Genomic DNA, 14,855 nt, shown 5'->3' with positions numbered 1-14,855 from the left:
CCGCCAAAATGAAGCTCAGAAGATTAAAGACACGGCAAAAGATGAAATAAACACCCTACTTCAGAAGAACAGCACCATCTTCGAACAAGGGGGAGAAACTATGTACGAAGGTACATCCCAAAAAATACTATTCGTTGAATTATGTAGCGTTGTTTATTAGATGGTGGTTGCGGACAGACTCGTAGTCCGTTCGAAATATACATTGAATTGAACAGTGGAACGGGTGGGGGTAGAAACATGGGGTTGGTACCAGTGGTACCAACATGCTCCCCCACGTTGAAGCCAATTCTTCAATAAAAAATATATAAACAATACAATAAAATAATCATAACAAAATTATCAGATTAAAGTCCTTGAAAATAATAGTGCTGACGCGCTTATGTTTCCAGCGGTATCGCACACACCTTTTTCACAGATCGCTTAAACAGGCCATTCGCGGTTTTTACGGTCACTACGCGCACCACATTATCTTCACCAGGATGAAGCTCTGCAATTCGTCCCAGTTTCCATTGCATGGGCGGTAGATTTTCCTCCATTAGCACCACCAATGTGCCGACTTCGATGGCTGTTGCTGGACCCCGCTGACCCTTTGGTCGGCATTGTAGCTGCGATAGATATCCCTTATGCCAACGCTTCCAAAAATGTTGCTGTAGCTGTTGAACTCTTCTCCATCGAGATAATCGGTTGCTTGGGATCGTTGTGAGGTCTTCCTCAGCATGGGCCGTAATGGGTGCCCCAATTAAAAAATGGCCCGGCGTTAAGGCGTCGAGATCGTTAGGGTCACAGGATATGGGTGTGATAGGTCGTGAATTCAAACAAGCTTCGATCGCTGTTAAAACCGTGTAAAATTCCTCGTAATTTAAATTAGCGTCACCTACTACCCTTTGCAAATGCTGTTTAACACTTCTGACCGCTCTCTCCCACAAACCTTCGAAATGTGGGGACCGCGGAGGAATAAAATGAAATTTTATGTTTTGGCAGGTCAATCGCTCGGTTATTTTGTTTTGGAAGGCTTGGGCACGAAAGAGCTGCCGCTCGGCTCCTACAAAATTCGTGCCGTTATCGGAAAATATTTCCGCTACCTTACCTCGCCGCGAAGTAAACCGTTTTAAGGCCGCTAAAAAACCCTCGCTAGTTAGATCTCCTACCAGCTCCAAATGTACTGCCTTGGTACTGAAGCATATAAATAGAGCGATGTATGCCTTGACCTTTTTGGCGTTGCGAGTTCGACCTTCCTTTATCAAAAAGGGTCCGGCGTAATCAACGCCCGACACATGAAATGGGCGCGTTAATTGTACTCTTTGTCTCGGCAGATTGCCCATTTTCTGAGTAAATGGCTTGGGGTTGACGCGACTGCATTTCGTACAATGGTGAATTATTTTCTTAGTGGTATCCCTAGCCCCCAATGGCCAAAATTTTTGTCGTACCGCTGTCACCGTCCCGCTGGTACCTGCGTGCAATTCCCGCTCATGCATATGTCTTATTATTGTTTTTGATACGTGATGATTACGCGGCAGAAGTATTGGGAACCTTTTATCAAATGAAATTGGGGCATTTTTTAAACGTCCCCCTACTCTTAAAAGCCCGTTGCTGTCCACAAAAGGATCAAGTTTTGACAGCTTATGCTGTTTAGCCTTAATGGGATTACCGGTGAAATATTCAGGAAAAGCTCGTACCTGAATATGTTTAAATATTATTGTTTGAGCCTCGTTTAATTCTTCTACCGACAATGCGCCTTTGATTTTAGTTTGCTGCCTACAATTTTTAATAAATCGTAAGCAGTATGATATGACCCGTTGCAATTTTTCAAATGATGAATATTTGGATATAACTGGTAACTCTGGATCTATATTAACGACATTAATAGTAACTAACGACTTCCTTTCTGTGTTAAGCGCAACTTCTTCGTATTCGTTATCTGAAAGACTAGGCCAATTATTTGATGTTTGGCGTAGCCAAGTCGGCCCGTGCCACCACAAAGTAGATTGATTTAATTGCCGTGGAAATAGACCCCTAGAAACCATATCGGCGGGGTTATCCTTAGAACAAACATGATGCCATTCTGCGATTAAACTATGTTTTTTCACGTACGCTACTCTGTTGGCAACATATGGTTTCCAATTATTTGGAGATTCTGCTAGCCATGCGAGGACAATGGTAGAGTCAGTCCAGAAATATCTACGATCTATGTTTAGATTTAAAATGCTATTTACCTTGATAAATAATTTAATTAATAATACCGCGGCGTTTAGTTCTAAACGAGGTAAAGTCACTGTGTGTAATGGTGCGACGCGAGATTTTGCACATGCCAACCTAACTGAAACGTCACCTGATTGATATATAACCCTTATATAAATGGCTGCGCCATATGCCTTTGTTGAAGCATCCGAAAAACCGTGGATTTCAACAGCCATATAGGGATAGGAGATTATTAATTTGCGTGCTATGTTATAATTCCTTAGATCCTTCAGCTCGTTAACGAATTTTGTCCAAGCATTTTGAAATGTGGGCGGTACCGGTTCGTCCCAATTCAATTTTAATTTCCATAAACCCTGTAGCAGAATTTTGGCCTTTACAATTACTGGATTAACTAGCCCTAAAGGATCAAATATTTTAGCCACGCTTGACAATATGTGCCGTTTTGAAATTTGTTCAGATTCAATTAGTGGAATGTTGACTTGATATCTTAATTCGTCATTCTGACAATGCCAGAAAAATCCTAAAACCTTAACTTCGCTTTCTTTATTCCAACTAACTGATGTTAAGGGTTCCGATTCAGCCACAACTGATTCTGCCGGTATATTTGACGCCCATTTACAAAGCTTAAATCCCCCCTTTATTAAAATCTGTGAAAGTTGATCCCTGATTAGAACGATTTGCCCTACTGAATTACTGCCTGTTAGAAGGTCGTCCATATAAAAATCCCGATTTATTATTTCGCTGGCTAAAGGATAAGTATTTTGGGCTTCCGCCGCTAGCTGTTGCAGACAACGTACTGCTAAATATGGTGCACAGGTTGTACCGTATGTTAACGTTTTCAATCTAAATGTTTGAACTGGTTCATCGTTACTAATTCTCCAAAATATCCTTTGATAATTTGTGTCCTGTTCGTCAACAAGTATCATTCTATACATTTTTGTTATGTCCCCGGAAAGGACGTACTGGTAAGTTCGAAACCGACAAAGGAGTGAAAACAAGTCCCCTTGTATTGTAGGGCCCGTCATTAAAACATCATTTAAGCTTAAGTTATTGGAGGATTTTATGGACGCATTGAATACCACTCTTATTTGAGGACCATCCGGTGTTTGTTTAAAGACCGGATGATGGGGCAGGTAGAAGGTTTTGGGAATTCCTAATTCTTTCGTTGGGACAAGTTCCATGTGGTTTAACGCTAAATACTCCCTCATAAAATTTTGGTAATTTAATTTGAGTAAAGGATTCCTTGCCAGGCGTCTTTCAAGACTGTAAAATTGTTTGAGTGCTAATCCGCGCGAATGACCCAAAGTAGCCTGGTCTTTGAATGGCAGCCTTACCATAAATTTGCCCTGTACATCCCGATGGGTATTTTCAAGGAAATGAGATTCTATTGTACGCGATTCGCCGAAGTTGGGTTCATCGACACTTTCTTGTTGCCAAAAATTTGCTACCTGTTCATTTAGTTGTAAATCGGCAGATAATGATAAAATATTACAGGATAAATTTTGGTTGCGATTTTCAGCTGTAGAAACCTTCCCGCTGACTATATGCCCAAAAATAGTTTCTTGTAAAAATGGTTGATTCGGTTTGAACCGAGTTGGACTACCAATCAAAAGGCTCCAAAATATTTCAGCACGGATAAGTAAGTCTACTTCGCGTGATTGTTCGAAATCGGGATCCGCTAAAATGATATTTGGGGGTATACGTATTTTACCTTTATCAATTGACAGTGCTGGTGTGCGTTCCGTAATTTTAGGCATAACTAAACAATTAAAGGAGATTTCAAATTCATTAATTCGAGACTTAACAGTTATATTAACACGCTTAGTAACAGAATTTATTGAACCATTGATTCCCGATACGAAGGTATTTATACCCCTTGGATTTAGATTCAATTTTTTGCACAAGTTATTAGTTATCACATTAGCTTCTGAACCTTGATCTAGTAAGGCACGACATGGATGCAGTTTGCCGTTATTATCTTTAATTAATAAAAGTACTGTTGATAAAAGGACTTGACTAGGTGTCGATACATGCAATGCGGAAGTAGATGGCTCGAAATTATTAATGTGCAGTAAAGTATGGTGTTTTTGACCGCAAGTTTTACAGAGTTTTGGCGAATTGCATTGTGTTACATTATGATTGGTTCTAAAACAATTATGACAAAGTTTTAATTCATCTACTTGTTTCATTCGATCTGTGACCGATTTACCCAAAAATTCAGTACATTGGAAAATGCCATGCGGACTCTTGCAAATTAAGCACATAATTTTTGTCACGACATTTGTTGAAAATAAATTTTGAGCTGGCCTATCCATGGAATTAGAACTATTGAAATTAATAACGGTCGCGTTTGTTTTATGCGACGGGTTTGATGAACTAGGTTTATTTTTCATTATTAACGATTTAATTTGACCTGCGGTTTTATAAAACTGATTCTCAACCTGGGCACGTTCCCTATCATTTTCTACGTCCCAAGTTTCTTCATCTTTACTAATATCTTCGAGTTGCAATACCTCAATTTGCGCTTGAACATCATTATATTTCTGTAAACTGTCCGTAAGATTATTTAACCGCATTTCCAGTTCCTGAATACCGTCTTGTTCGCTGATATTGTTCTGAATTCGCGTGATCATCCCTTTTAAGATTTTACGTTGATTTTTCAGCTCTTTTAAATTGTTTGCCATGCTAATAGTGGGATAAAAACTGCCAAAAATGCCGACGATTTGCAATGAGTAGCAGGCAAACGTATCCAAAATACCGTACCGAATACAACGGCGAAACTTGTTTGAACACGAATAATGTGAGGGGCATACAAAGGAAAAAAGGAATTGATCTGACCTTACAACCAAGTGGATGCTTCGTCTGTCCTCTGAATTTCGATGGTTCGGTCTTCCCTCGAATGAATTTTCGCCTTGAAGCAATCACTGCAACGGTGATCGTATATTGTTGATTGATTTCTTGTTTTGACCACTGCAATGGTGATCGTATATTGTTGATTGATTTCTTGTTTTGACCACTGCAATGGTGATCGTATAACGTTGAAGATGCGTGTACTGAACTAACGCGAGTTTTACGACTATCTGCACTAAACGCGAGTTTTGCGAATTACTACACTAGCCGCGAGTTTTACAAATAACTGCACTGGTTATCGTATCCGGCTCGAAGGACCATAAAATGTACGAAGGTACATCCCAAAAAATACTATTCGTTGAATTATGTAGCGTTGTTTATTAGATGGTGGTTGCGGACAGACTCGTAGTCCGTTCGAAATATACATTGAATTGAACAGTGGAACGGGTGGGGGTAGAAACATGGGGTTGGTACCAGTGGTACCAACAAACTACGTTTGCTACGCATCGAATTAACACACAAAATGCTGTACCAATCTCCGTACCACCGTACGCGCTGAACGCACCAAAGAAGCAATTCCTGCGTGAAGAATTGAATCGATTAGTAACACAAGGAATTATAGAAGAGTGCGAGTCACCATGGTCCAGTCCTGTGGTTTTAATTCCAAAAGGAGACAGCTATCGTCTTTGCATAGATTATCGTAAGCTAAACTCAGTAACGGTAAGCGATAGTTATCCAATGCCGCGAATAGACGATATTCTTCACACCGCTAAACATACACCATTCATGTCTACAATTGATTTACAAGCAGGTTACTGGCAAGTTCCTGTTGCTGAAGAAGATCGTGATAAAACTTGCTTTGTGGCTCCATTTGGGACGTTTAAATTCAATCTAATGCCTTTCGGGTTGAAAAACGCGCCCGCGACGTTCGTTCGATTGATGGACAGATTTAGATCCGGTTTGAATGACACTGCAGTGTTCGTATATATAGACGACATCTTGGTACTTTCAGAAACCTTCGAGAAGCACATAATACATTACAAACAGTGTTTTCGCGTTTAAAACTTTTTGGTCTTCGTGCTACACGTGAGAAGTGCTCGTTCTTCTGTGACTCGGTCAAATTTCTCGGACATATACTGACCAGTGATGGAATTAAAACTAACTCTGACAAAATAGCTGCTATCAAACTGTTGAGACCTCCAAGCAATCGCAAACAGCTGCAAACTTTCATTCAGATATGTAGTTGCTATCGCAAGTTTGTTTCAGAGTTTTCCGAAATTGCACGTCCCTTAATTAATCTTCTTAAGAAAAATGCGTCTTTCCAATTTGGTGAAGCCGAATTAAGAGCCTTCGAGACGTTAAAAGATAGATTGACTACCGCTCCAGTCCTTGCTTAAGCCGAGCAGACCAAGCCGTATATCCTTAGAACAGATGCAAGTTGTTACGCCTTGGATGCTGTTCTACTCCAGGGGGAGAAATACGACGAACATCCAATAGAATACGCCAGTCGCTTGTTAAAGGACAGCGAGAAAAATTATTCAACTACCGAAAGAGAGGCGCTCGCCGTAGTATGGGCTGTAGAAAAATTTCGACTCTATCTTGAAGGTGCGAAAGTGGTTATAGCGTCGGATCATCAACCATTACGGTGGTTGCTGACTTTAAAATCGCCTTCGGGTCGTTTGGCTCGTTGGGCGCTCCGCCTTCAAGGCATGAATATGGACGTTGTATATACTCCCGGTAAAGTCAATGTAGTAGCTGATCTGTTGTCTCGACCTTTTTGCTCGGATGAAGAAGAAAAGGTACAGAGCTACTTCGTTAGTGTTGACCTACCGTCATACGATGCTAAATCTATGCGACAGAAACAAATGGAAGATGATGAGATCAAGATTATTATATTATCTATCGTAGGAGAAGATCCGTTAGAGATGTCTAGGTGGTCTGGGAGGGGATACGTGATGAACAATGGTGTTCTCTTCCGTTTCAACCCATATGTGGACTCTGAAGATCCCCAGTTAGTGATTCCCAAAGAATTTCGTGAAGATGTTTTGGCCCAATACCATAATTCGCCTACAGGGGGGCACTACGGCATCGAAAGAACCCTTCAAAAGATCTATCCAAAATTTTACTTCACAGATATGAGAAAATATATTGTTCGCCATGTAAAAGGTTGTATGGAATGCCAGAGATATAAACCAGTGAATCGTCAACCTGCGGGCCTACTTCAAACCCCAGCCCCTTCCCAGAAATTCGAAGTTGTGGCTGTAGATCTATTTGGCCCTCTACCGGCAACTCCCAGGGGGAATCGATGGATCCTAATAATTGAGGATGTTGCTTCAAAATGGGTAAAACTTTTCCCATTAGTAAAAGCTGACTCTGAATCTTTTGCAAAAATTCTCATCGAAGAAATATTCCTGCGGTTTGGAACTCCGAGGAAAATGATTTCTGATAACGGCGTACAATTTATCAGTGATGTGATGCAGCAAATTACTTATTGTTTTGGTATCACGACTTCGATCATTCCTTTGTATCATGCAGAGAGTAACCCTGTTGAACGGAAGATCCGCGAATTGAAGACTCAGTTGGCCATTTTGGTTCAAGATCACCACTCACAATGGGATCATCACCTGAGCAGCATTCGATTCGGCATAAATTCTACATGTTGTGACTCTACGGGATATAGTCCTTCGTTTCTCACATTTGGTAGGGAGATACGAGCTTCTTATGATTCTGTATATGATCTACGCAAAGTGATTGATGTAGAAAATTTCATACCAAGAATAACTCCTTACTTAAAGAAGCTAGCTACTACTCTGTCTGAGGCAATGGATAGAAGTTGCAAGAAACAAGATGTCTAGAAAACCCGCCTAGATTCCAGACGACGACCAGCTGTATTCAAGAAGGGTGACAAAGTTCTCCTGAAATCTCATACTCTTAGTAGCTCCAAAAGTGGATTCTCTTCAAAGCTTGCCCCAAAAAGGGATGGTGCTTATATGATCTTGCGAATTGCTTCTCCTACAACCTACGAGTCAGGAAGCTGTACAAATCCTCTAGAAAGAATAGGACGCTATCACGCCGCAGACCTCAGCCCGTTTGTTGAAGGGACTAGAAGTGATACATTAACGCCTTTAATACAAAAACGGAGGAGGGGTCGTCCTAAAAACAATGTTTCATCCTAAACAACACCAGAGGGTCGTTTGTGTTGTTTAGAGGGGGAGTTTGTAACGGAACTTAGTTTTGATTAAAAAAGAAGAGTGGCCTGAGAAGAAAAAGGTTGACAGATAGGAAATAGTATCTCAATGTTCAATTTTGTTGATGTTTTCTACATTTAAATAAATGAATCATATTATAACTGTTAATTATTAACAATACTATTGCCTTATTAGAATCTTCAGCAAATTTGTTAAACCGTAGATGAGAAAACAGACGTTTTGTTATTTTCCTTCTATAAATTATTCGATCTACACCTGATATTTCAGTTTTTTTTTTCTTCTTTTATAGTGGTAGCGATGTTTTATTACCCATATTATACATATGTACAACATACATAAATGGTATGTCACATAAAAATACAAAAAATAGAATGTGTAATAAGGAAAATGTTAAGTGCAAGTGTAAATAATCTAAATAAAGCAAAATTTTAGATAGTCTGTCATTAATGTTTAAATTCTCTAAATTTAAACTGCCCATCGTAATTTGCATATGTACTTGCAACACTAAAATGTTCTTCTTAGCTGTTTACATCTTTCACTTTAATTTTTTATTACCATGGTCAGAACAGAATTTATAAGCGTCTACACAAGCGATCTAAACATCTGGGTAGTTGAATTCCGAGGTCGGTACTTATTTACCTGCATACTGCCAATAAATAATAATCAATTGTATTAAAATTAAGATTTTCACCAATTTTTCATTATGATGAAAAATGCAGCAAACAGTTTAAAATATGCATAAAAATGCACTTAACATTAAAATATACAATAGATGCAAAAAAAGAATAGTTCAATATGCAGAATATGCTAAAATGTACATTTTGCCTATTATCCGAGCCGTCATGTTATGACCAAATGAGAATATATGAAAGAAACCAGTTGCGCGATGGACTCGATTAGAATACTTCCTTCGCTTACGCTTGTGTAACGTAGAGCCTCAAAATACAGAACACTTTGTCACTCTGTGTAGTTGAAATTAAGTTTATGTTACTTAAAGCGTCGTGGAACTTTAATCTTTCTAATCTACTTCTAATTTATTAATGAAATATCGAGAGGGGCGCACTAATTGATTCATTCTTAACTGAAATAAGAAGCAAACTATTTTTAAAACTTTATTACTATTTCTACTCAATACATATTTCATATTATGTAACTCTCCAAAAGTTTTCTTTACATGTTATTTACATTTCAAAACAAATTCTGAAATATATTAAATTTTTGTATAATTTACCAAACCCGTAATACGTTTTAGGGAGCTAAATAAAAACTAGTACTTATAGGTTTCCGCAAAATAATAAAATTAAGAAAAAATTGATCTAACAAATTGTTGAATCAATTGTTGACTGTATAATTGCAGGGAATGTAAAAATATAAACATTTGAAGTAGACGAACCTACAGTTTGAATGCTAATTATATACTTGTTCTTTTTTTACAAAAATTATATAGTTAGTGTAGAAATTGTAGGTAAAGAGATATATCGATTTTTATTTATTCTGCGTATTCGTAACAGTTAATTCAATTTTGTATAAGACCAGTTTACATAATAAGTTCTATCACAGTGTGAAATGAGACTTTTACTTGTTAAAGTACGTGCTTTCTTTACTTTAACCCTGTATTTTATTCAGACATATTTCACCTCATTTTAGACTACTTGCTACAAGGGTAGGGTTTACATTGTCAAACTAATATATTTATTTCCAGCAACAGCTGATAAAGTTGTCCCAAAATTTTCAAAAAATATTTGTTGAAAAATTTCTTCTTAGGTGTGATGTTACCTTGAATTTCGGTTAACACTCTTTTATTGTGAAAATTATTTAGACACACTGTTCGTGAATAAATTAATCTGAGAATGGATTTAAATATTTTGATGATTGTTACAGAAAACATCTGTATAATTCTCTTGAAATTATAGAAACATATAATTCATGTCATATCGAATAATAGCCATATAAAAAAAATTGTCCTGACAAATATGTGTGTAGAAGATGTTGTTAATCAGAGAAGAAGAGAGTTGAGAGTAAATAACTTATTATACATTTTTTAACTTTATATTAAATACTTTTTTATCATTACAAGGGATTTGTCTGGTTCTTGTCTCTAGGGTTTGTATTGTTTTTGCTTGCACCCACTCCTTCAATTATTATAGAACTGACAGCAGGGTAACATACTTAAAGCAAAACATTTCCGTTGGCCTAAATATTTCATTTTTTCCCATATAACATAAATCTCCTTTTCGCTCCTTTCTTCATTATAAACCCTCCATAATAGCTTCCACTTTCTAATCCTTTCAGCTGTAGGGACCCATAATCATTCCCCTGCTAAATCTCATCTTGCTTTCGGTCTGCATTACAACCTTCTCAATCCTCCCTTGTTTACTCGGCCATAGAATATGTGTAAATACGAAACAATATTAAATTCATTAACATTTAAGGCAAGGGTAAACACACGTTAACTAGCCTTCCAAAACGTTCCATCCTCGGTTACATAATATCGAGGCGACTATTAATGTTGTAACAGCCGTCTAACGTAAACTCTATTAGTCTATTCGCTATAGATGCCTCTGTCGTTATTGGTGGTTTAGACTGTTGCGAAACCTTCATGGAAATCTCCCGGATTCAATCGCCAAGGGAAAAATTATTCTTTTAACTCGATATCAATGTTATTGGACTTTCAGACTTCGTATGTGGGATGTATAAATAAGAAACATGATGTAATAAAACGAGATTTCTGCAAGATGAAAAGCACGAGATTTTCTAATATGGAAAATAATTTGAAAACGGAAAACATTATGCATCTCTTCGTGAATAAAAGCTTGATGGTTGTTTTCTGTCAGAGTCTTTACATCTAATGCAAATACGTGTCTCACAGTTTTAATAAGGTTTCGTATAAGACGGTTGCATTGGGACTGAAGTTTTCACAGCGTGTATGTGAATGTTAAACATAATTATGAATTAACTACAACACTATTCATGTGGCTTGTCCTAAATTTGTAGCAACCATTTAGTTTCCATATTCAGTTCAACAAAGTAATGTAACATTAACAAGTTTATTTACAATGTGTCCCTTTTAAAGCTTAAAAAGTTACAATGTGCAAATCGAAAATTTGCTTTTATCTCGCTAACTTCTTTATCGAGTAAGTCAAGAAGTAGTTAATATACCACAAATTTAACTTGTTCCTTTACGTAAGTCTGCCGTTTATGTTTCCCCTCGTGTTTACAGCCTGCAACAAGAAGTTTTGTTAGTCTCAGCAGTTCTTTTCTGTTGCCACCCTAGGCAATCCAAACACTCAACCACAGACCGCATCTTAATTTGTTTATTATGATAAAAGATGGAGTATAAGTCGTAACAGAGAAGAAATTTATACAGAAATGCATCCAAGGGAGAGTAGAAACAATTTGGTGGAAAGTGGATTCTTTCATTAACGTTCTTTTAACGTAATGGAGGCAATCGATACAATTAGGCGTATCTCGAGTGAAACAAATGAATCGGTTTTAAATGACTAAAAGAAGTTTCATTTTTACTTTTAATGAATCCATTTTGACACGAAGTTCAATTAAAATAATACAGAAATTCGGTTGATTTATTAAGATAATAAAAAAGTTTTCTTTTTATGGAGTTTGAGAAAGGAATTTTAAATAATATAAAAGCTTTTGTTTTTTCGTTTGCCGATATGGAAACAGAAGGTACGTAGGAATGCACTGCTTGTTTATGCTGTTAGTGTGTATACGTACGCAGGCTGTCCTAGATAACAGCACGCGGCCTTATATTCTGAGAATGGACAGCAATATTGAAATTCTGTAAACGCCATTGCCGTTAGCTTCAAGAGGGAAGCTTAATTTAGCAATATAAATCGTGTGCATGTATAGTGTCGGCTTCGCGGCCTAAATATGTATTTTTATAAGTTGCAGAGTATCTTTGTTTTAGAGGATTTTGATAGATCATTAAATTATAATATTTACAGTGACATAAAGCACTTATTAGGTATTTATTTCATTTTTAGCTGAAAAAAAAATGGAAGTTGAGTCATAAGCACATATTCGAACTGTCGTGCTTCACACTAAACACAAAATTAGTTCACAACTTGTCGCTGTTTATATCTCTACTAGCGGAACCCGGCAGACGTTGTCCTGCTTGTGTATATATTTACTTTGTATATATGTGGATATAAATGTATGGTCTGGAGCGCATAATTGTGTCGTATGCAAGTCGTTGATCGTTTGTTAAGAGCCTTTTCTGAGTTTCAACATAAACTTGTAGCGCATCGACGTCGTATTGTTTTTCTCGCAATACGTCTCTATCGATAACATTGTTTCTGTCACGTTCCGGTGAAAACAGCCCAAGATGATCGAGGATTTTGTTGTTAATCGACATACACACATCCTCAAGTGATATCAGTGCTTCATTGAAAATGTCTTCCGAATACTGTACATCCAAGCCGGGATTATTTCTGCGTGCTCGGAGAAGTATGTCTTCGCTCATACTCTCTTTGTGTTTTTCCCATAAACCTTTCGGATCAGAAGGTGCGCAGGTTGTAAAAATTATGGCAAACAGAGTTCGTATTTGATGGGCATGACGTGTCTCAGATGCTTCTGCTAATGTGTTGTCCCAATGTTGATCATTTTCAAGCAAACCAAGTTTAAAACATGCTTCTCTGTATGTCTCACACTCTTGACCATCGATTGTTTTGATTGCTTGAAACGATGTTGGTCCTTTCACCACGTGAAGCAGCATTCCCAGTGCACCAGTAGAAAATATGCCAGCTATAGAAGAATGCCTGGCGCCTCGTTTTCTTCTGCAAAATTTCTTCGTCGATTGATTCCAAGTGTAGTACTGCGGGACTTCGTGATACATTAATGTTTTTGCGAATTCGTCAGTTGCACACAATTGGAAAAAAGCGGTCAACGTTGTATTTGGTGGATCTGCAACTCGTTGGGGTGCGTTGTCTTCCGTGAAGTAGACTCGTTGACCGTTTTCCAAGTGAACACTGAGATGCATGACAGCAGGAAAGCGTTCATGAATGTCGAAACCAAGAATTCTCCATACAGCTTCATTACTGCTAATATAACGTCCCATTTGAAATTGCTCGATTTCATTGACGGGTGCATTGGGATTCGCAATTCCGAAAATTGCTGTATCGCTGCCTTTATTCGCGTATTTACATATGTATTTTATTGACTTAACTGAATTACAGGACTCCACGTTGATATGTGCATTGAATGATTTCGAAAGGATAGGAGAGTAGGGCACAATCCATCGGTTATCAACTTCGAAATCAACGTTATTGATTTTGATAGTTGTGGTGTATCCTCCATCATCTGGTTTTCGTCGTCTATACAACGGATAACCGTCGCCACCAGTTTGTGTCTTGCAGCAGCTGGCGTGGATACTTTTTGGTGCATTTTCCGTCTTTCATGCATGGCGAGTGGGGGTTGTGTCCCCCACATGGTCCGTGAATCATATTTTTTTTCACAATTTCAAATAATTCTGGATCTTCTTCTGCGTTGGGCAGCTCAGCAGTAATGATATCATCAATTTGAGTTGGAACAATTTTTTCAACCAACCAAATTAAGATATGAGCATGTGGTAGACCTCTTTTCTGCCATTCGATGGAATACATCCAACAGCGAGTTTCTCCATATATATGGTTCTTAGTGATGAGATCCATAAAACGTATCAATTTTTGTTTGAAAACTCTCGCTGTGAGGTCATGCCGATCAGATGGTTGTTGGTCAGGCAAAAGTAAATCTTTGATTTCACACCAAGATGGATTGCATGTGAACGTGATGAAAAGATCTGGACGTCCATATCTGCGATCATATGTCAGAGAAACCTGAGCATATTCTTGCATATGTCTTGGACTTCCAGTATACGAAGCTGGAAGTATAACCGTTTGTCCAATGTTACCAATTGTTCCATCATTCGCGATTGCATCTCGCAAATGAATATAATATTAGACTCGAAGCTTCGATTGATTGTAACGAATGTAATTGAGTCGTTCGCTTTCGACTTTGGCATACACATCAACGATGAATTGTTGAAAAACATGACGACACTTTAAGATATGGTTGGATTGTTCGACTCGAATCATGATGCGATATGCATGAAAATCCATACAACTGACTTTTTTCGTTGTCGCAGCACCTGTGACGGGATGAGTTTGATACAATTCGAGATGATAATCGTCTTCTCCTCGCGGAAATAGAATTGGATATTGAAGTGCGTCGTACGATCGATGTGTTTCAGCAATACGTTGCTTGGTTTGATTTCGCCTGCTGATAACAATATCTCGCCGAGTAATTTCTGTACCGACAATCACAGCTGCTACTTCAGGGGCTATTGGAGCATTGAAGCGTCTTTCATGCTCATTCGATGGGGTTTTGTCTGCTCTGATCATGAGTTTGAAGTCATCCGCTCTTACATTCTCCAATGCGGATTTGAAATCTCGGACCAAACAGTTGTGCTCGTGGAATAATGCTCGTAATTCAGCAATAATCTTTCGATCTGTTGCTACACTAAATGCGCATCGTCGATTAATCTCTTTCTCCACATTGTCCATGAAATAACTTTGCAAAAATTGCGGATCTTCTTTGGATACT

The 14,855-nt window shown here is 38.1% G+C and overlaps 2 protein-coding genes across 2 annotated transcripts; both read right to left on the bottom strand.

Moving 5' to 3' along the window:
• Nucleotides 1-377: 377 nt before the first annotated feature.
• On the bottom strand, nucleotides 378-4,883 carry LOC135127311 (uncharacterized). The gene has a single exon (XM_064053755.1). It carries the CDS (start codon nucleotides 4,881-4,883, stop codon nucleotides 378-380), a length of 4,506 nt encoding a protein of 1,501 aa, XP_063909825.1.
• A 7,519-nt stretch (nucleotides 4,884-12,402) lies between these two features.
• Nucleotides 12,403-14,190, bottom strand: LOC135127310 (uncharacterized). Its single transcript, XM_064053754.1, has 3 exons — nucleotides 14,147-14,190; nucleotides 13,647-14,066; nucleotides 12,403-13,588 (listed from the first exon to the last, which is right to left on the bottom strand). The coding sequence occupies exons 1-3, from the start codon at nucleotides 14,188-14,190 to the stop codon at nucleotides 12,403-12,405; spliced, it is 1,650 nt and encodes a 549-aa protein (XP_063909824.1).
• Nucleotides 14,191-14,855: the final 665 nt, after the last annotated feature.

Source organism: Zophobas morio, unplaced genomic scaffold, assembly GCF_036711695.1.
Source record: "Zophobas morio isolate AGI-343-1 ecotype UQ-CSIRO unplaced genomic scaffold, CSIRO_AGI_Zmor_V1 ptg000011l, whole genome shotgun sequence".
In the NCBI taxonomy this organism is placed as follows: domain Eukaryota; kingdom Metazoa; phylum Arthropoda; class Insecta; order Coleoptera; family Tenebrionidae; genus Zophobas; species Zophobas morio.
This window is presented reverse-complemented; position numbering and strand designations above follow the sequence as displayed.

What these genes read in the sequence shown, in the direction of transcription:
- LOC135127311 (XM_064053755.1), bottom strand. Translation starts at nt 4,883, where the DNA reads ATGGCAAACAATTTAAAAGAGCTGAAAAATCAACGTAAAATCTTAAAA.
- LOC135127310 (XM_064053754.1), bottom strand. Translation starts at nt 14,190, where the DNA reads ATGCAATCGCGAATGATGGAACAATTGGTAACATTGGACAAACG. An exon ending in TTGGTAACATTGGACAAACG is followed by an intron (nt 14,067 to 14,146) that starts GTTATACTTCCA and finishes ATATGATCGCAG; the next exon opens with ATATGGACGTCCAGATCTTT. An exon ending in GACGGAAAATGCACCAAAAA is followed by an intron (nt 13,589 to 13,646) that starts GTATCCACGCCA and finishes TCCGTTGTATAG; the next exon opens with ACGACGAAAACCAGATGATG.